Genomic DNA, 21,844 nt, shown 5'->3' on the forward strand with positions numbered 1-21,844 from the left:
TAATTGATACATTAAGTTGCATTTTGCTTTTATTATTATTGATAATCAAACTCGGATGATAACGTTAAATCACAGTTTTTAATAAAAATTGAGTATTATTAAGTTTTAAACGTGTATATATATATATTTACATGTCTATAAATTATAAAATTAGTACCGTATTATCAGTTTATTATTCTTGATCACTCAAATTTTAACAGTCACACGACTGTCAAAATGCATGAGGTGCGTGTCCATGCTAACAAGAGTTGCCTAGATTGATTCTATATTCATAATAGGAAATATGTGTAGGAATACGCACTAGTTTATTAATTATTTTCAACAGTGTTGAATGATCGGCACTACTATTTTATCGATAGTGTTATAAAAAAAGGTATGACATCAATTTTTCATATCATTAAAGTAGACGTTGGTTCATTGAGCAACGGAGTTATGGTATACTATTGTGATGGTCCTGTAAGCACGAAAAAGACTGGAATTGGCTCTGGCTGGAATTCCCTCAGTAATGTGATTGATGTCAGTTCACAGCAGCCAGTTCTTGGGCTTCTCTGTGAAATCGCTGAGTGTTCACCTGATCAGTAATCGCTTTTTTTCCAATTTCTTTGCTAAATACAACCCATGTATTTTATGTGTCGTATTTATAAATCGATAGTCGTACTTATTTGACTTGTGTTATGTGCTCAATATATATTTAACAATTCAGCGAACTGTTGTTAATGACTTGTTAAAATTCAGTGATGCCACTTACTGAATTAGTTCGTACTTCAATTAGTTGATAAACTAATTAGGTTGATTTACTATGAGTTTTCTTATCAGACAGTGATTTGACTCGACGAGCAGAATGAACGTCGAGGAAAACAGGCTCAGGACGTTTCGTGGCAAGTGGCCGGCCAACGCCGCTGTCGATCCAACGCGTCTCGCAAAAGCGGGATTCTATTACACTGGACATGACCTAGAGGTTCAATGTTTTTTTTGTGGCACGAGGATATCTGACTGGAATTATGGTGATCATGCTATGGTTCGTCATCGAACGAAAGCGCCCAAATGCCCTTTCGTTCTTGCACCAACCAATACTATCAACATTCCCTTCATACCTGGGACAGCCGAAAACGCGGCTGCAGAATCATCAACACATCAACAGTCGCCAGCTACGGATCACCCGCAGCGATCCAGCAGTGTCGAAGACGATCTGAGCTTACCACAAAGGTCTGTAGATCCCCTTAAGGTTATGGAATACAGTAACCTTGTAGAAAGGATAGTGTCATTTCAAAAGTGGCCAAAAACAAGTATTATCCATCCACACAAGTTGGCCATGGCAGGGTTTTATTATCTTCAAAGGGAAGATATGGTAAGAAAATTATTCTAATATATAAAGATTATTGTAAATCTATTGCAAATTAACTAAAAATTATGTACAAAGAATAAAGTTTTATATATTACTTGAAAATATTTTATGCTTGCATAACATTTTGTACAAATAACAGGTGGAATGCGCATTTTGCAAAGGTGTCATGATGAATTGGAAACCTGGTGACAATCCGGATAGTGTGCACAGATTGAATTTTCCAAATTGCGATTTCTATATGAGACTACAACCAGTAGAAGGTATATTATTTTAGTAATACTTTTGCGATATATAATATTTATAAATATTCTATCTAACTAAATTATATAAAACTTGTGTACTGTCAATTACTAGTTATGGTGTTATTTCAACAGAGTTATTTGGATTTGTCTGTGTCATGCCTGAAAGTCGAACAGATATGCCAGGAATACAGATACATAAGACACCCCAAAGACCAGGATTCACAATGTATGAAAAAAGGTTGCAGACCTTTAAGGGATGGCCAAAAAACCTTAACCAAACTCCAGAAATGTTAGCTGAGGCTGGATTCTATTATAGCGGTCAGAATTATATTTATCTTATAAATTAATATATCTTTCCCATAACATGTTTGTTTTAATGATTAATCTTATGTATTTGACAGGCTACGAAGATCAAGTTAGATGTTTTCATTGTGATGGAGGATTACGAAATTGGCAACCAACTGATGATGTATGGGTTGAACATGCACGATGGTTCTCAAGTTGTTTCTTTGTAAATCTTGTACGTGGAAAAGACTTCGTCAAATATTGTGTTGATAATAGAAATTTCGATCTTTCGGTAATTGTCATATATTCTATTTTTTATGATTTTATGAATTAATTTAGACAATATAAATTTTATGTTGTAAAAATATATATATATATATAATGTTTAGATTACATATAATAACATACATAAGATACATTTTATACATTACGTAATATTGATGTATATAATTGTGATATTTAAAAAATTTTTAATTATATATATGATATATACAGATTATCACTGGCATGCCAGAAGATAGTGCCACAGAGTCTTCAGTTGAATCTGTTTCAACTTCACAAAATAGCAAACCAGACAATACAATAGCATCTGCCACAGATATCATAGAAACTTCAGGTGCATCTGTTTCCACAGTTTCGCAATCTAGTGAACCAAGTACACCAGTAGATCCTACAAGAACTATGGTTGCATCTCTTTCGGCAGTTTTACAATCCAGTGTATCAATAACAAATGCAGAGGTTGAGAAACTTTTAGAAACAGCTCCAGCTAAGGCAAGTAGAATGACTAAATTGTATACATGTATGTATTACATTGGAATTAGAGAAAACTTTACAATGCTTTTATCAATTCAAACTATGTGAAAAAAACGGTGAAAACATTGACGACGTAAACTCTTTATAAGTGATTTGAAAACTTATATGTTCCTAATTATTCCTAATTAAGATTAATTAATTTAATATGACTTTCTCTCAACATAGGCTGCTCTTGAAATTGGGCTACAAGTAGATAGAGTCAAGAGAGCTCTGAAGAACAGAATGGAAAGAGTTGGCATACCATATAGTGATGTTGCACAACTTATACAAGATGTTTTACACCAACAAGTTATGGAAGAGAGTAATAGGTATGTAAAATACAGCACATGTGTATGTTACATATAATTAGAAATAATCAAATTGTTAAGGTATCATTGAGAATTATACTTTTTTTAGCCTTGATAACAGCACTTCTAACTCACCTACTTCAGAATTGAATAATTTGTTTAATCAAGTTACTATACAAATGACAAATAATTCTGCAAATAAAAATAGTACACAAGCATCTGACTCTGTGTTTGAAAGAAATCTCGAAAAGAAAAAAACGGATAACGAATCAGATGATCTTAGTAAGTAACAGATAAATATTATATTTATTTATTTGATATTATCTATATGTGATCTGTGAAATCAGTTACATGCCATTCATCTACAATTGTTTTTATCATTATCATACACTATTGTTTAAGATGTTTTTATTAATTTTATCACATTTATTCCTGGAATAAATGTGTTGTGATAAAATTAATAAAATTTATCACAATATTTATTCCTAGTATAAATGTTGATAAAATTAATAAAAAATCTTAACTGATATAACTTCTTGATATAATATTCTTTTGTGCGAAAAATATTTTCTTTTTAAAGCTGTATTATGCTTTCTACATTCTATACATATGTAATTTGATTTTTTGGAAAGAAATGTACACATGTATTTAAAGAGCTTGTATCTCCCTTTTCAGTGGCTTTGCAAGAGGAAAACAGAAAGTTGAAAGAGGCTCGTTTATGCAAAGTTTGTATGGATCACGAACTAGCCATAGTATTTTTACCTTGTGGACATTTAGCAACATGTAGCAACTGCGCACCGGTTTTTGCGAGGTGTCCATTATGTAGATTCAGGATTCATGGTTATGTTCGTATTTTCTTGTCCTAAAGTAAATTATTCATATAAATCTAATACCAGGTTATGCGCGATTCGTGGTTTAAGATTTGCAGTTCGCTATTTGAGATTTGCAAATGGTTTTTTATGAAATCAAAGAAAGGATGAATCACCATAAATCTGTCAATTTATGGTGATTTAGGCGATTAGATTGTAAACTGTAAACTATTAATAGATTGTGAAGATATTAACAGATAATAAAATGTTTTATTAATTACAATGAATGGCAAATTGTAAATTGTGTGAATCACGCATAATCTAGCGTTAATTTAAGTCAGGCCTCTCTGTAAAGTGTGATGAAAATTGAGGAGAGCCACTAAAAAGTCGAATTTATACCACAAAAATGGAACTGTATGTAATGGCGACAAGGACACGTTATTTTTTGAAAATGAAAATAAGGAACTGAATGGATTTAATATCACCATTTGCATTTGAACATTTGTACATATAAGTCTGTATCAATCTCGACTCATTGTTCATAACTTTCAACCATTTCTATATCATGACAATATTTATTATTATTTTTATATTATGTTTAACATTGAAAATTACACGATCGAAGCGAAAGTCTGTGAATTTATGTATAGCGTTACTTTTATTTTTATTTTTAATTTGTATATCGATCACAACAGATTTATTGTTTCTGGCTTGTGGCCCTTTATTAATTTTATTTAAATTTTCATTATTTTAGCTATAATATTTAATGTATATTTTCACATTATTTTTTCTGATTTATATTATTTAAAATGTTTTACTTACAAATGTTTATCATCTGTTATAATTTTATTTTAATGACAATAATGTAAAATATCTCAGCTAATTTTATAAAAATAAAGAAGTATAAAGAAAATTTTGAAAAATAATTGAAACTGATTGTATAGACTTGATATATAATAAAAAAATTTGATGAAGATTGGCGGGAGGGGTGGAAGAGAAACTAAGATACCGAATTTACGCCATTTCTCTTAATTTGATTTATATTATTTATATATGTATATAATTTGCATATAAATGTCTCATCTGTTCTAATTTTATTGAAAATGACAATAATGTTAAATATCTCTTAATTTGTTTGTAAAAGTGAAAAAGTGTAAAGAAAACTTGAAAAGGTTGCAACTGATTACAGACTGGGCTACAATTATTATCACATTATATTAATTATTATTTGTACATTGTCAGTTTTTACAGATATAATAATAAATCATTATATCATTGTTAATTTTGTAAAATATTAATCTAATATTATATTGAAATCATTGGACTTGGACATATAACTCTGCTACATTACTTATGTTATATATTGATATCTTCGTAATATACATTAAATATATCATACAGATATAATCCAGTCAACAAAAAGTATCACTTGACGATATTTGTATATGTTGATGAAAAAAAATCAGCGTGAAAACTTTCTAATAAATTCTAATTGGAATTTAAATGGTTGCTTAAAACACATTTGTGTCAGGACATGTACAAAAGAGACACAATCTCGCTCAGTGGGATACGTCTCCATGATGTCTCATAGTGATAAAATATATATGTGTATGTGAACGTCGTTTCTTACAGATAATATGTATAATAGTCAAGATAGTTAAAGCTATAGAAATCAGTGTTGTTGCGTTTGTCGAAAGTGAGTACAAAGAAACGTAAAATGATTAAATCGACAGACGATTGTCAATTCGATGATTTTTAACATATTGAGCGCCGACCAATTTTTATAGATGTACCGTTTATAGCAGCCGAACCTTAAAACTATCCAATGTTTGGAAACTTATTTTTTTATGCAATTTGAGAACCTTGATTAGTTATTTTAGTATATTGCTGGAAATTATAGAAATCTGTGGCATACGGTATTGTGTCGCCGGCGCTCAACGTGTTATGGTAACTCTGCAATGTGCTCTTTGTTTCTTGCTGTTTGTCTCTTGTCCACTCTTGCCTTTTTGACAAAAAGGCAAGAGACAAACAGCAGGAAACAGAGAGCAAATTGTAGAATTACTATTAAAGATAAACAAATTACAGAAATAATACATATATTTATATATATATATATGTATATGTATAGCTGCCCATACTAGTTTCTAGTCTTACATTAGTACGTAATCTTAAGGCCAATATTATGCTTGTCCGTTTTTGCCGTATGACAAATTTTTTAAACCTGTTGATTGATTATAGAATAGAGAGATCCGAGAATCTTCTGCAGCTAATACGGAACACTTGATATATTACAAAAAATTTATTGTGTACAACAAAAAACGAATAGATGTAATTATTCTAAGAAAGCAAAATCGGCTAGAATCATTCCAAAGAAATAACGAAAGATATCTTCATGTTTATAGAAATTAATATAAATGTGATATTTCTATATACCCCCCTATAGTAATTAGCTGTATAAGTAAACTGTTGTGTAAAATATCGAGGAAAGATTTTATGTTACATTAGATTCATAATATATTGTTAGCATTGTGAGATAGAAATTCATCGCGAGATCGATGTCATATGCCATGTACAATTTCTTAAAATATAAAAGAATTTCACACCTGTTCTCTTTTGAGTTATTTTTTTTCTAAGTGACGCGATTGTTGACCATAATTTTATCAAGTCGCATTCCTGAACTTGATAAATATCGCGACAGACATATTCAGATAACCGCACTGATCACGGGTGGAAAGTTTCCATTTAGATTTCTTTTTATTATCACGCAATTCCTGCAAATTAACGAGATATCTTATAGTATTGAATAAGAGAGTTAAATTCAGAGTTATTCTATACAGAAGTAAAATCAGATTAACTTCAAATAGATCTGTATTGGCTTTTTCTGGCGTGTTAATTTATTATTAGATTATTATTATTTATTGATATTACTATTATTTATTCTCAAAGCCGCCGTTGTATATATATATATATATATCATGTTTTTAATTTACAAAATTAGATTTTTCTAAAAACAGAATATACTTTACATGTTCCTCAATATAACGCAATTCTTCCTCAAGATCCGAGCGTTAATTTTTTTCGAGAGAATAAAAAATCAGACATTTCCTCCAAAAAAAAGTTATTATAGTTAACACGTATTCAACTTGAAATAATGTTCGGATTAGCCGAAAATTTTAGAGAAAGAGAGAGAGAGAGAGAGAGAGAGAGAGAGAGAGAGAGAGAGAGAGAGAGATCATCTCCTTTAGTTTCTTAACGTTTTTTAATCCATCAGCCTCCACGAAAAGAGTAGACCATATGAGTGACCAATGCTGGTGGCTCATCTGTCGAGAAGGTCGAGAACTTATGCCATTCATGCCTCCCTCCTTCCCTCCCTCCCTATTGACTACGATCCACCCTTCCCTTGCTTGCCACCGCTGCTCCACGTCCTACCGGTCTCGATAGAGTCGTGGCTTGCGGGGATCTTTTGTAAAACGGTTTGCTAAGGACAGCCCCTGACGATCTTGCGATCTCGACACGTGTCCTGCGATTGGAAAATCCGTTGTTCTTCTCCCGCTTTTTACATTTTTCTTTGCCCGAATGCGAAATTCAGTGTTTCGGTCTTCCATTTCGGAATACTTTCCGCCCGGCAGTCGCCCTCGAGTGAATCGTAACCTTTCGGTACGTCATCACGATCAAATCGAGTTGAGTCGCGGGTTTTACTATTCCGGACAGCCGAGCGGGAACTGCAAGCGATACCAGATCTTGGTGGACAACGGGTAATCCGAATAACAAGTGATACACCTCTGATCCTCTGAAAACACGTGGCAGTGACACACCGGCACCTTCGGAAAAGAGCTTCGCAACGAAGAGCAGCGAGAATCGACTTCCGTTTTTAGAGTGAGGGATCACCAGTGACACACGGAAGTGTCAAAGAGAGAAGCAGTGACAACACACGCCTTATCAGCGGTACGTTGACACCTCTTGAATGGCGCGAGTGAGGGAAACGGTGCGGCATGGTAGAAAAGTACATACAGGTGTAGATAAGATTGCCTGTTCTCTCCATTTCTCTCTCTCTCTCTCTCTCTCTCTCTCGCTCTCTGTCTTTTTTCATCATCCTTGTGTCAACGCCGATAGACTTTATCAATTTCCGCGAAAAATCGATTATTCTCTAGCAGTATCAGTCCCGATCGACTTCTATCTTTGTCTCTCTTTCTCTTTCAGTCATTTCGTTCATTCCGTCTTTGATGCTTTTGTACGCGAGTACCGGGAAATTTTTTGTCTCGTCTCCTCCCCACTCCGTTCCGTTTCACTCAAGGGATAAAGAGCGAGCGAGTGTTGCCAAGGGGACGAGAATAATTCGTGAAACGCGCACAAATTCATCGGCTGCGCCAGCAAGGCGCCGCGGCGCGCCAGTGTCTGCCGGTGCACGTGACGCTCTTTCTCTTCCGTACAAAGGCACGCTGCGGGCACGGCTTGGTACGGCTAAAGCATTCCTTCCTTCCTTCCTTTCCCCTCCGCCGTTTGTCATGCCGCGCAGTCTACATCATTCATCCCTTTCTCTTTATCTCTCTCGCTCATTTTCTCTTTCTCTCATTTGTCGCACCCCCTCGCCTACCCCTATCTCTCTCTTTTGCCGGCTGGCGGAGATTCTCGCCACGTGAGATTATCGGGGCTGCATCACTCTCTGATATCATTCTAGCTTGTAATTCTTATTTATTCCCACTGTGTGACTCACAAAGGGAAGCGATCAGCGAATGCGAAGTTTTAAATAGATTCTTGTAGTAGGATGATAGCAGCTGACTTCCGATAGGACGGATCGATTCGAAGGGTTGTAAAGAGGAAGGTCTCGAACTCAGCGGGAGATCGTAACGAGATCTTTTTCTAAAAATATATTCATTTCTATATATACTGATATATACGACCATAGATTTACTGTAGTAAAGGCTATCGGACGTTTTACCCGAGCTTAATTAATTAAAATGTAGCTTACAGATTTTTGTGTAACATAAAACTAATTTACCTAAACATTAATAAGTTAAGTAATCAGAAAACCGAAAGACAAACTACCTCTTAATTCTCGTTCAGGAGTAGTTTATAAGATAAAATATAAACAATGAAGGAATTAAACGCCTATAACGGTCAAAGCTGGATCAAAGTGCTAATAGTAAGTATAAGTGAATAAAGTAAGTATAAAATATAAAGATTGTGAATATGTAGGGCAAATTAAACGTTTACTTAAAACGAGACTAGCAGAATATAAAAATTAATCAAATTAATCACAATACCAACCAACTCTCAGTAATCACTGAACATAGAATAAAATAGTGGCATGAGTTTGAATTGGGACAACGTTTTAATTTTTGACGAGGAATATCACTGTAAAAAATGACTAATATCTGAAATATTTATTATCATGTAAAAACACAAAATATTTGTCGACCTCCGCACATATTTAACGCTACTGATGTTTAAGGACATTCACCACCATTTCAACTTGAGCTCTTTATGACGATACACCACTGCTTATCTGGATTGATATTTTATAATTTTTAACATATGACTTTCCAAATTGGACACAACTATAATTTCACTTAATATTCGACAGATATCAAACTGTAAGTTTTTATAAATTTTTATTTTTGATTAAATGTCGATCCAAAAATGAACGTTTTAGCCTTGTTTAAAAATTTCAGTTAGCAGGAAGTATAGTTTCGTTCAGTTGATTTTAATATTTTATCAATATTATCTATTATCATAACAAGAATTTTACATATATTAACAACGAATATAGATATATGTATTTGCGAATATGAACAATTTTATAATTTTTAAATTATAACTATATTTTATTGTCTATAATTTGTACTGAAAAAGAGCAAAACAATAATCGAAACGTTTACATAAATTAAAATTTGCTGTACGTGATTATATGATACATTTTATCTGCGTTGGCTCATTAAGGCTATCATTTCTAAATTATTTTTTTTATGAAAGTTTAAGCCTTTGATATTTTGATATCGGAAATTGCAATAAAAATAATATAATAAGAAAATCTTATCGCTTTACTGTATCTAATCTTTGTTTTTTGATAACCTAAAATGTCGACAAAGGTCATTTAGTCATTGTGTCAGGTGTCCGCCACAATAAGTCCCGACTTAACAACGACTATATTTTATTCGTTTCTCCATTTTCTATCAAGGAAATATCTTTATAGAGATAACAATCTCTGAATTTTACAAAAAAATTTCTATTCTCAGATTAAGCTCTAACTTTTGAAATTATTAAAAGTGCTACTATAAATAAGATTCTTGCTAAGACAATTGATTTTTCAGTTACTAAAAAACAGAATAACTTTTTTTGCAAATGTTTTCGTTCGTAAACATTTTATTTATTTCAACTGCAGCTTTAATGTCATCTTTTAATTGTGAGGAATTATATTCCTCAGAGAATACACATATATATATATATATATATATAATTGCAAGAAATTTTGATTCTTATTTAGTTCTTCAAATTTCCATTAATTATTTAATTATTATACATTATTAAGCTCTCTTAAATGTAGCTGCTCTATCAAATTTTCTCGATAAAATTTAAATATATACACAGGTCATTAATGTTATGACCGAAACAAAACGTGGGTATTAAACGAATCCGTGTCTAAAAATTTTATATACCTAATATTATATAATCCATCGTAGAAATAAGCACTATTAATAGAGTGTTACAAATAGTTTCACTACATTGCACAACGACTGCGCAAGAATGCAGTGATAATCCTTACTTATATAATATTTCCGCGATTATTAAGAATTTCTACGTTCAGAAGACACGAGGGGTAGACTGTCTAATTATTTGGCGTTGCAGTAACAAGGTAGACGCTGTCGAGTGAGAATACCTCGCCGTAATATACACGTTCCAACGCGACGAACAATGGCTTTCGTATAATAAAATTATATTGAGTAAAATATAAATGCTGAGGAACGATAGCATTGTGCAAATGTATAAGTTTATACATTTATTTCGCTCCACATGCTATTCGAAGAATATATTATAAAATCGATCGAAGAAGCCATTTTACATAATAAGCAAATTGATTTTGTGTTTATAATAACAACCTTGTTTAGTTAATAATAACTTTGAAGTATAAAATATTAAACTTACTAGAATTTTCAGAATGTATTTTAAATAAATTTGACCTCTCAAGACATTTTTATATCAATAATAATTTTTATATTACTCCGGCTGCTATATTTCGAATAGAAAAAAAATTCAGCTCGATATTGTGTACGTACATGTATGTTGGAGTGGAATACGCTTTTTGTACTGCTGGACTATATAAAAGAGAAAAAGAGCGTGAGATTGAGAACGCTCGGTATTAGACGGGACGAATATTTACTTTAAGCGCGCCCATGTATGCTTGTAAATAAATATAATAGATCTGTCCGTTATTTGTCCTACCTGTCGTTCATCTAAAAGCTTTCGTGATCGTTCTTCAAATTCCACAATAATATCTTACCTTTTTTTTCAAAAAAGGAAAAATTCTCATGCTTATCTCTGTGTACCTGTTATACTTGTGTGAGGTCCCGCATACTTTTGTCGAAAGCAGGCAACAGAAGAAAATGTAACTATTGTTAACTTGATTCATTACAAAGTGACGTAGATAGGGCTTAGCTAGAATTCATCAACTCAGAGGAATTTGTACCACAAGTCACGTTTGCTTTTTCTTTTCGCAGATTCTTGCACGAACAGACGTTAATTAATTTGTTATTAAATTTGTATAAACAACATTTATTTAGAATCGTACGTATAATTAAAAGCTTAATATTTAAAATTTTATACTGCTTTGTCCGATGAATTGGACCATGCCCACTAACTGTCCATTAACTGGTACATTCACCTTATATCTTGGACACACACACGCTGTAACATATGACATATGCATAAACATACATAATTGTTTATCACGCGCACAATATTTTACATGTAAGGTTGCGTTTGATAGCAAATGTGTGATATACTTCTCTATTGTAAAGTAACCTTTTTTTATTGATCGACTGAAAATGATGAAAAATTGTCTGTATGTCTACAGCAAAGTGTACGAATATGATCTTTCTTCCCCGAAATGTGTAATTCATCAAGTTGTCCCAAGTTATTATATTTTCAGCTTTTCTTTCATTCACAAAGGTCCCAAAGGGTATTTGTCTTATGGCTCCTGCACACCAAGCGCGATGCGCGACACGCGATACGCGATATCTAATAAGCGTACAGCTTTAGAATGAGAACATCGATAAAGATGTATGCATATTGGATATCGCGTATCGCGTGTCGCGCATCGCGCTTGGTGTGCAGGAGCCATTAGAATTCCTTCACTAGGTATCAATTTCGATCTCTTTTGTAAATCTTTTGTATTTGGACCTATTTCTACGATGTTTCACAGATGTTTTTCATACATTTGCGCAGTATATATGTATAACATATGGGTGCCACGTCATTCAGTCATTCATTCATGGAAAAAACGGCTATCGGTTGCAATGACCGGGAATCAAAACTTTTGATCAAAAGAATTGTAATGTTACTACGATAAATACATACATAAACTGTGAAAAAAATTTACTAAATTTTAATAAGTATTTTTTCGAATAATAAAAACTGTAGTCATCATTATTACTTTTTATTATAAAAAGATATTAAAAGTGCAACGTTGAATGTTCTCAATGTTAAATGTCGTCATTTATACTCACAAATATTAATATGCCATATATGTGTATATATAAGTTATAACAAATGTGCTCAATTTTATAAGCAAACGTGTTCACATAAAATTAAATCAGCCGCAATTTGTGTGTGTCGTGTTTGCTTTTTTTAATAATAATAATAATAATAATAGACTGAAAGACCATTATTATAACAATTTTCCTCCCCAAAGTCGGACCAGGATCCTTTCAAAACTTCACCGTTAAGATTGGTGTTAATAGCTCTAACTCGGAATCTGTGCTTCTGCTCTCGATGCTCGACGTTTTTGCAGTCGGGAATGGGCAATTGCACTTCTGCAATATAAACAAATAATATCAAAATTGAATTTTCGTATTATTTCTTCTATAACCTTCATATTTTTTACTCTCTCTCCTTTCATTTCTTATTTCATGTGTAACTATTACATTTAGCACTATATCATTCAACACAAATAAAATTAAGTTGAATAGAAAAATAAAATAATTCAAGAAAATTGAATTTTATTTGAAAGGATTATTTTTCTTATTATAGTTTAATTTAATTTTATCTCAGAAATTTTCTCAATTTTTTTCTATTAAGGAAAGATTCTTAAATTTTTCTATTAAAGACAGTCTCACCTGTTCTCGTAACGTTCTGAATCAAGCCATTTCCATACTCTATTTCGTAATACATATGCTCTATTGGACCGGCTGGTTCTTGCGGTGGTTCCCACTGGATGATCACTTGGCTGGAGTTTACAAAGCGTACTAAAGGAATCATGATTTTGCCAGGCACGCCAATTCTCGTGAAATTATCTATCATCGATGACTTTTCACTGCACTGAACGGTACAAGCGGAAACACTAATAAAATATTTCGTATACGGCTTTAAACCCATCAGTTTGATGTAATCCTTATCATCCACTCTAATGATTTGATCATTATAGTAAACTTCATGATATCTGAGCACACCGTTCATCGTCGTCGGCTTTTTCCATGAGATATACATTGTCGTGTTGGACAAGTCAGTGATTCTCACGTTTGCCGGTGGGGTACTGGGCGCCGCTTCGAGAGTGGTATTATACAGGGGATGACTACGCAGACCCTCACCGCTCTTCGTCAGCACCGCGACACTCAGCATGTACGTAGTGTAGGGCTTCAGGTTATCGACAATGCCATGTATCGTATGTGCGTCCGCCTTGATGGTACTATTAAACATGGGACCGTTACAGTTGACATTCATTGGTGATACTATGGGACAGTAGTAGATATTGAATCCTTCAATTATCCCAATGCGATCTGAACAATCAGGCTTCCAACCGACTTCGATAAAGTGCGATCCAATGCGATTGATCCAAACAGACTTCATTTTGCCGAGCACCTTATTATGAATTACCGTACATGACGACCATATCATGCCGCTGCTACCTCTCTCAGTATTGACGGAGATTGCAAATTGGTATACCTTGGACGGATTCGGTACTGTTATGTTGTAGATCATAGTATTTTTAGGCACGTGCACCCAGTCCAAGTAACCCTGCAAACATATCATTCAACGCTGAGTGTAAACTTTTATGTGAAATAAAACTTTTATGTGAAATATGCTTTTATTTGTGAACAAAATTATTTTTCGAATAATGTAAAAGAAAATATGGATACATACGGTACACTGATAAGGACGATCACGTTCATTGTCGCACCAAAAGATTGTGTAATTCTTGATGTTATAATCTTCGAACGGTGGCTTCCAAGATAATTCATACAATCCATTTTCAAAATCAATTTTCGTGAACGCTATTGGTTCATGTGGTACTAAGAACAAAATAATGTATTAAATTGTTAGGTAGATACTTGAATCTTTCTGTCCTCTCTTAACATCTATCTTCTTATTATACTCACTTTTTTTCTGATTTGGTACGTATATTCTCGCACGGCTGTTGTTAGTTCCGACTTCATTCGTTGAAACGATCTCGAACAGGTAACTATTGAGGCTGATTCCTTTCAATTTGGCATATGTCCTAGTTGTTTCACTTGGTGTAAGTGCAACTTTCTGGCCATTTTCCTCCATGTGAATAATTTGATACTTAAAATTATCGCCATTTTCTTGATTCTGTGGTATCGCTTGCCAGTACAAATATACGTCCCTGTTTCCATTATTTTCAGCAATTTCGAAGCTACCGATGTCAGTTCGCGGTGCAGCACTAGGTACTAAAGTTAAATCAAATAAAATTTAATAGAAACAGATAGATGTTATCTGTTAATTAGTCATAGCCAAATTTGTAATAATAATAAGTATTTATATCGATTATAGTTATATCACATAAATAACAAAAACAACAGATTCTTTTCCTAATTCATTAATTTATTTACATTTTGATGACGTCCTGAATGTAACAACACTAAATTCACTCCATCGGTCCGGTCTTACAGCTGTCGAGCTTTTTAAATAAATTCGAACATCATATACTGTGTTAGCGTACTCTAATCCGGTAAGATTGTAAAGCCATTGCTCTCTATTCTCAGGATGCGTAATATTTATGACCTATAGACAAGGGGAGAATAAGTTTGAATCAACATTATTATTGTTTATCACAAAATTGATAACTCTTTTCAATAAGTGCGACATCGACAAATTATCTAATAAAATAAAAAACTTGAATCAATACGATCATACCTTCCAATCTTTTTCATGATCCCATTGATGTTGATACATAATTTTATGATGAACACCAACTGGAAATGTCGCCATTGGAAAGGGGAGTTCCCAATGCAACAGTGCACTTTCCGATGTTTTGTTTATTAAGGTAAGATTGTAAGGTTTAGCCGGAATAACTGAAAAAAATAATTCTCAATGTTAAGTATACAGAGCACATAAAAACTGTACATTTCTCATTACAAGAGATTTTTATGAGGAGAAATAAATATAATATAGTAATCTATATAAGATTTACATACCATTAGGATAATGCGGGACACGATATGTAAAGTTGAGTTCCCCAAAAGGATTAGATACTTTCAATATGAAAATATAAACTGCATACGGTTGCCTATATATTGGATCGGAATATATATCCCACGTGCATGAATTCTCTTCTGTTGTTGCAAGTGGACAGTAATACATTGCTCCTGATCTTCCAGATAATTGGAACATTAAATCGTATTTTGTATGGACGAAATTATGTTCTGGCTCCCATGTGCAATTAAAGCTTTCCCAATTATAGGAAACACAGTCAAAATGTTTAGGTTTTTGAGGTGGATCTGTCGTGAAACAAAACAAGTAAAATAAAATAAAATATTTCACATAAAAAAATGTATTGTTTTTTAAACTACATAAATAATTTTTAAATATAGTTTTTGATATTCGCTAAATAGTTGATAACAGATATTCAAAATTGTGTTTATAAACGTTTATAAACATGTTTATAAACATTGCATATCACGATCAATTCTATTAGTTTCTATCGATACAAATTTTCAATTTTTATCGCTTTTGAGGTATTGTGCAGATATTTTATATGTATCATATTAAAATTAAAATCTATTACATAAATAGAAATGTAACATAAATATCGATACTACAAATAAGTAAATTTCTACGAGGGAAGTGATTTGATTAACTCTTAATATTATATTGTATAGTATCCGCTTTCTAGTTATCTTTATTGTCGATGATAAAACGATTTCTAAGACGCATGCATGTCAAACGATTTACTCGTAACTAATGAAAAGAGAATCAATGCACTGTACTGTCTCTGCAAAATATCATCGGGTCATATTGATAAGAATAAATGTAACTTCTATTGGATATGTAGATAGCTATATTTCAAATACGTGTGATAATTATAAAAAATAAGATGTATATGTTTCTCGATACCCAAATTCTTCAGATTACAAAAAGTATCTTTTTTTTAATAGATTATAAACTCTTTAATAGAATAGCACATACATCAGATATCTTAGAACTGATAATACAACTAAAGAACTGACAAAAAATAAGACGAAAATGTAAAATAAAATTTATTTTATGAGATTTTGTGTGAAAAAATTATATTTTAATTATTTTAACTTATTTTTTCGCGAGAAGTCGTGTCTTTCTTGATTGTTCCATCAGTTTAAAGACCCGTTAATACAATGGAATATACACAGATAATATAATTAAAATAAGTATAATTACTTACATCCAACTACAACTTTATTGAGACAAACTGCTATATAGTCGTTTTCCTTTACTTGCAACTTGCAATTGTACATATCGTCGGAGGGTGGTGGTGTTTTGATAAACAGCTCTATCGTAGTTTCATTAATTACCGTGACGAATTCCGATTTCAGTTCTTGATTATTACGAAAGAATCGGAGATTTCCTGCATCTTTATTAGGATAGTCACGTTTTACGATAGTGTCATTCAATAGACACAGCATACTGAGTGGTTTACCATGTTGGATAATAATATCACCTTGTGGCCAAGTCCCTACGAATAGCATTAAGAACAAGATGAAATTTTATAGTCTTGTTATTTGAAATAGAAAGTACAAGATAATTCAATTATAAAAATTCATAGATTATAAGCAAACTCTCTTTATAAGTAAATAAAATAATTAAACCAAAATTCATATATGCTAGACAAATTTGCATTATAAATACTATAAAACGTAAAATGTATACGTAAACGTAAAATGTCATAAGAATGCACAGAGTTAGGTCACAATTTCAATGTAAACTGCACAGCTCGAGTATTAAATATAGATATATACATTTAGCTCGACAGAATTCCAAAAGGAGAGATAAGACATGTGTTTTATTTATAATCCTAACGCACCAGTGGTACGCATGCGAGAGAAATAGAAAACGGCTTTTATTTCTGCTCTATAATACGTAAACACGTACATTCTAATATATCTCAAAATGTGCATTACGAGTGTATTCCATTTGACGCTCACAGCGCTTATAAGCATCACTTTGTCTTTGATAAACTATAAAAAGAATGAAATTTCAAGAGCGCTACAAGCAGCAAATGAAACGCAGCCTATGCAGTATGAATATAATGAAAACAAAATCATGCCAATTTAAATATCAATCCAAATAGCTCACAAATAATTTACTAATCGTTAATATCAAAATTGAGAATACAATGTGTTTTACGAGTATATATTTGATTGTATTTATATACAGAGATATATTTAAACGAAACTTACATCCCGGTGTGCTTAATCCAACTGAGCAAGTGCGAGCTGAACACTGCGTCACACAAAATAGGCAAACTAAGAAAGGAAAATAAGTTCGCCATCTCCTCCATGAAGAATTTGTTATCCAGTCGGTGGTTATTAATCCTAACATTTGATTAATGAATACGAGAATGTATTTTGTTATCGAGAGTGCATCCGCTGCATGAGAATATCTCATCGCGTCCCTCTTTCGCGTGGAACTATGATGATTTTGGTGATTCATTACACTTGTATTACATTCATGATTACAAGGGGCAGCGGGACAAACAAATTCTTTTTGCGCCGAACACAGCTCAGTTCAATGGCATTGTAAGATAATAAAGTGTCCTGTAATAGATGAACCGCACTATTGGACACGTTTTCCGCAGCTCTTTTATACTAAAAAATGAACGTGGGAGTATCCTTTCAGGACCAATCAGGATTCTTTAGAATTTGGTGGAACCTATGCTCGCGCTTGTTTTCTTACGATAAGGGAGCAGCGCTCCGCGTAAGCCCTACTCCCGACACTACGAATCTAGTCTTATCTTATTGTTAGTAGACGAGAGTTTTAATAATTTATAAAAGTTCGATCTTCCTTAACTAATATCCTTATGCGAGGCGAAATGTAACGACATGTTCTAAATTATATTAATGTTGTATATTTTAAATTGGGTTAACCCATTAACGACCAAGATGACGGGATTTTTAGCTCATTTTCAAAGCTCTCTAGCAAATCGAAAAATGAAAATATCATAATGAAACCAACTTATTTTACTATTTTTGGGTATGCTCTATCGATTTATGGGGTCAAAATTGCGTTCCCATGCCGCAGAAAAACAATATGGCGGATTTTATTTGAAAAAGTACCGAAAAATCGGAAATTTTTTTTCTTCGTCAATTTTTTTCAAGTGGATAAGGGATGGCGATCCATTCCAAACTATGGACAAACGTGGACAAATAAGTTGTAGTTTAAGGGAAAAATTTTTTTATTCAGCTCCATTCAGTTTATCCTATTAAAAATGGCGGAAAAGTGTGAAAATTTCTAAAAATACGTGTTTTTCCTAAATATTTCTGAAATAAATCGACATTAATCAAAATTTTTGTCTCAAAACGTAAAATTTTGATTTATTAAATATTCCTGGTCGCTTTTTAATATATTTCACGATGTTAATAATAGCGGATTCAATATGGCGGCCCTGGAACTAAAAAAATAACGGAATTTCTCACATGTCTCGTCGGTAAATGTTTCGGTGCTTTGTTTTATTACATTTTTTTATGTTTCGGATTACATTGGATCGAAATACAACGACGGTTTTTCAAAATTCAAAATGGCGGATCCAATATGGCGGGTGGAATATTAAAAATTACATTATTTCCGAATAAAAAAATCGTACTATATTCTTCGTAAAATTTCCGTGAAAAAGTGTTCTTGGTCGTTTTGTGATTGATTGCATTGATTCTTGGGAAAAAATTCATGAAATCCTGAACTTATGATTTACGATGAGTACAGCATTACTCGGGGTCCATCTGATTATATAAAATTATTCAACATGTGCTTTCTCACTGTGCATATTCGCGCTGTGAACCATTTTCTAATGAGAGACATGAAAAAATATGCATATAGAAAATATGGTATATATAATAATCCCGTCGAAACGCAATTTTGACCCCATAAATCGATAGAGCATACCCAAAAATAGTAAAATAAGTTGGTTTCATTATGATATTTTCATTTTTCGATTTGCTAGAGAGCTTTGAAAATGAGCTAAAAATCCCGTCATCTTGGTCGTTAATGGGTTAAAATATTTTATAACTTTATGTATTATGACTCTTGGATTTTAGTTTCATTAAGAATAAGAGATAAAAGAAAGAAAAAGAAAAATAAGAGATATTCATCCTCGCATTCGGAAAGGTCTTAATTTTTACCATATATTATTACTTAATTATTAGGCATATATGCTATTGTTTAACATTTTCTAGAAAAAGGCCCTCGAAGGAAAAAAGATTATAAAATAGATATCTGGAGACACGGTAGTGTCTCGGCGCTAAGCCAAGCGCGCGACACTGCCGTGCCAAGGTATGCGAGCGTGAGCCATTTGTTGTTTGAATGTTTATAAACTAAGATAGGCCCTTCTAATGGAGACAAAATATCTGACTAATTGTAAGACGAAATACCAAACTAGAAATAGGATAAAGAAAATGTATGAATCATATACTTATAATAATGAAGAAAGAGGGGTTTTTAGCGGGATGTAACATATTAATCACAAAATAAATTATTCATAATGTGCATTGCATAACACGCACGATGGGAAACATTTCCACAAAATATGCAAATGACTCTACGACACGTTATTATCGACGTGAGTGTAAGAAGAAAATTCATCGTTACCTCTTTTCAACACCAAATCTTTGTTTTTTCTATTTCTGAATAATAATAACTTCACAAAGAAAAAGAAAATGTTTCTGCTAGCATAAAGCAATATATTTTTTCTACAGTGATAAATGTGCAATGTTCTTACAAACCAATCAACTTTCACATATAATAATTATTTTATACAATAATATACATATCTTAATTCAATTTCCGATTTTCCTAGAAAAATTAAATACGCCACGAGAACGATTCTGTGAAAAATCAATTTGCCAATTTGATACGAATATGCAAAAAAGTTTATAGTATTATTACAAGAAATAATTTTCTCTCATAATCCACATTAAACTCTTAAGCGAGAAGATTCATTTGTCAAATGTGTAATCTATATTAATCTTTCATTAGAAAAGTTTCATTCGTAAGTATTATAATCCAGACTAATCTCTTAATGGAAAATGTTTGTAGAGAGTGGGACGTGAAATGAAAATTTACTCGAGATCATATTTCTCGTTTTTTTCGTGCTGCGCACTTTCAACATCCGCATTACGATAGCGGTCGTTCTGCCCACCCACGACGATAACAGATGCACAGTCATTATTGCGGAACACCGAATATGTGTCACAAACTGGAATCCGGTCCGGAACTGATACCGATAGGAAGAACTTTTTTTTTATTTATGTAGACTGTTTTCTGTTCCTTTACCAGACCGCACTAGAACTCTCTTTCTCGCTTTCGACAAATATCAAACATACGCAGTGGCGTGCAAAGTTTCCGGCCAGTGACATTTTGTTTACTTTAATTTATAAAACAAAACAGTTAAATTTTAAAATTTATCGTCAGATGTTAGTACAAGATTCGTTACCCACATTTTTTTTGTACTAACACCCGATAACAATAAAATTTTATCAGGATTTCTTTTTTTTTTTCATAAATTAGAATACAAAATGTCACTGGCTGGAAACTTTTGCAAGCCACCGTATAGCTATATATCTCACTTTTAAGTTTCAAAAGTGTACCCTAATTCAGCCGCAGAAAACAGATCTACGGTTTGCGCTGGGAAAAAGAACGCGGCCGCGCGTTTCTCAGTGTGCGAGAACCTTCAGCGTGCAACGAGCCTCGCGCGGTAATTTTTCCGTGCTCGCGATGGAATTCAACGGCAATCACGTAAAAAGAAAAAGAAAGAGAGGCGGATCGATATCCCGTCGCGAAAACAACATCGGAGTCGTATCTGCAGGGTTTAGTTCAGAAGCTAGGCGAAATCGAGGAACGGTATCGTGTGTGTGTGGCTTTATCGCGCCGATAAATCGATCGATTGGTTTTATCCGCCGATGAGCCGCAGGGCAAATTGTAGAATAATAAAGAAAACTGACGGAGAGCCGAGCCTTCGTCTTAACCGCGTCTCGCGCCGTGATTACGATTCGTTTGCTACTCGTATTGTTCCCGCTTCAATCGATCAATCGCGTCGCAATACGAATGAGAGAAATCTGTGTGAATCGTACGCGTTGCAATTTTTGAATCCAGAAAGATGTGTGTCTGCTGAAAACTAGTGAGTTTAATCGTCATGTTTTCAAACCTCGGAAAATTACCGGCATTTTCTCATTAAGGCTTGGATTAATCGCTTTAATTGGAAAAGCAGTCGTCGGTATTTAAATTTAATAAAGTTTAAAATATTTCAACATCTTAAAACACTGACGAGAAAAATTGTTTATTTATAAGTTAAACATATTATACACTTGAAATGTATAACATTATTGAATAAAAAAAAAAAACAGAAATAAAAGAACACGATTAACT

The 21,844-nt window shown here is 32.9% G+C and overlaps 2 protein-coding genes across 2 annotated transcripts; one reads left to right on the forward strand and one right to left on the reverse strand.

The window, feature by feature from the left end:
- The first annotated feature begins 326 nt into the window (after window positions 1-326).
- Window positions 327-3,872, forward strand: Diap2 (Death-associated inhibitor of apoptosis 2). The gene is made up of 9 exons (XM_018550869.1): window positions 327-373; window positions 817-1,348; window positions 1,485-1,605; window positions 1,720-1,905; window positions 1,989-2,164; window positions 2,368-2,643; window positions 2,851-2,993; window positions 3,082-3,254; window positions 3,648-3,872. The coding sequence occupies exons 2-9, from the start codon at window positions 842-844 to the stop codon at window positions 3,836-3,838; spliced, it is 1,773 nt and encodes a 590-aa protein (XP_018406371.1). The 5' UTR covers window positions 327-373; window positions 817-841; the 3' UTR covers window positions 3,839-3,872.
- An 8,685-nt stretch (window positions 3,873-12,557) lies between these two features.
- LOC108782567 (cytokine receptor-like) lies at window positions 12,558-21,642 on the reverse strand. The gene is given in 11 exon segments (XM_018550866.1): window positions 12,558-12,810; window positions 13,114-14,011; window positions 14,138-14,286; window positions 14,374-14,682; window positions 14,845-15,016; window positions 15,149-15,306; window positions 15,430-15,732; window positions 16,653-16,943; window positions 17,668-17,997; window positions 18,000-18,075; window positions 21,637-21,642. Coding segments are annotated over 11 exon segments (2,877 nt in total). The 3' UTR covers window positions 12,558-12,625.
- Between the last annotated feature and the right edge of the window lie 202 nt (window positions 21,643-21,844).

Source organism: Cyphomyrmex costatus, unplaced genomic scaffold (assembly GCF_001594065.2).
Source record: "Cyphomyrmex costatus isolate MS0001 unplaced genomic scaffold, Ccosl1.0 scaffold1316, whole genome shotgun sequence".
Classification (NCBI taxonomy): Eukaryota; Metazoa; Arthropoda; class Insecta; order Hymenoptera; family Formicidae; genus Cyphomyrmex; species Cyphomyrmex costatus.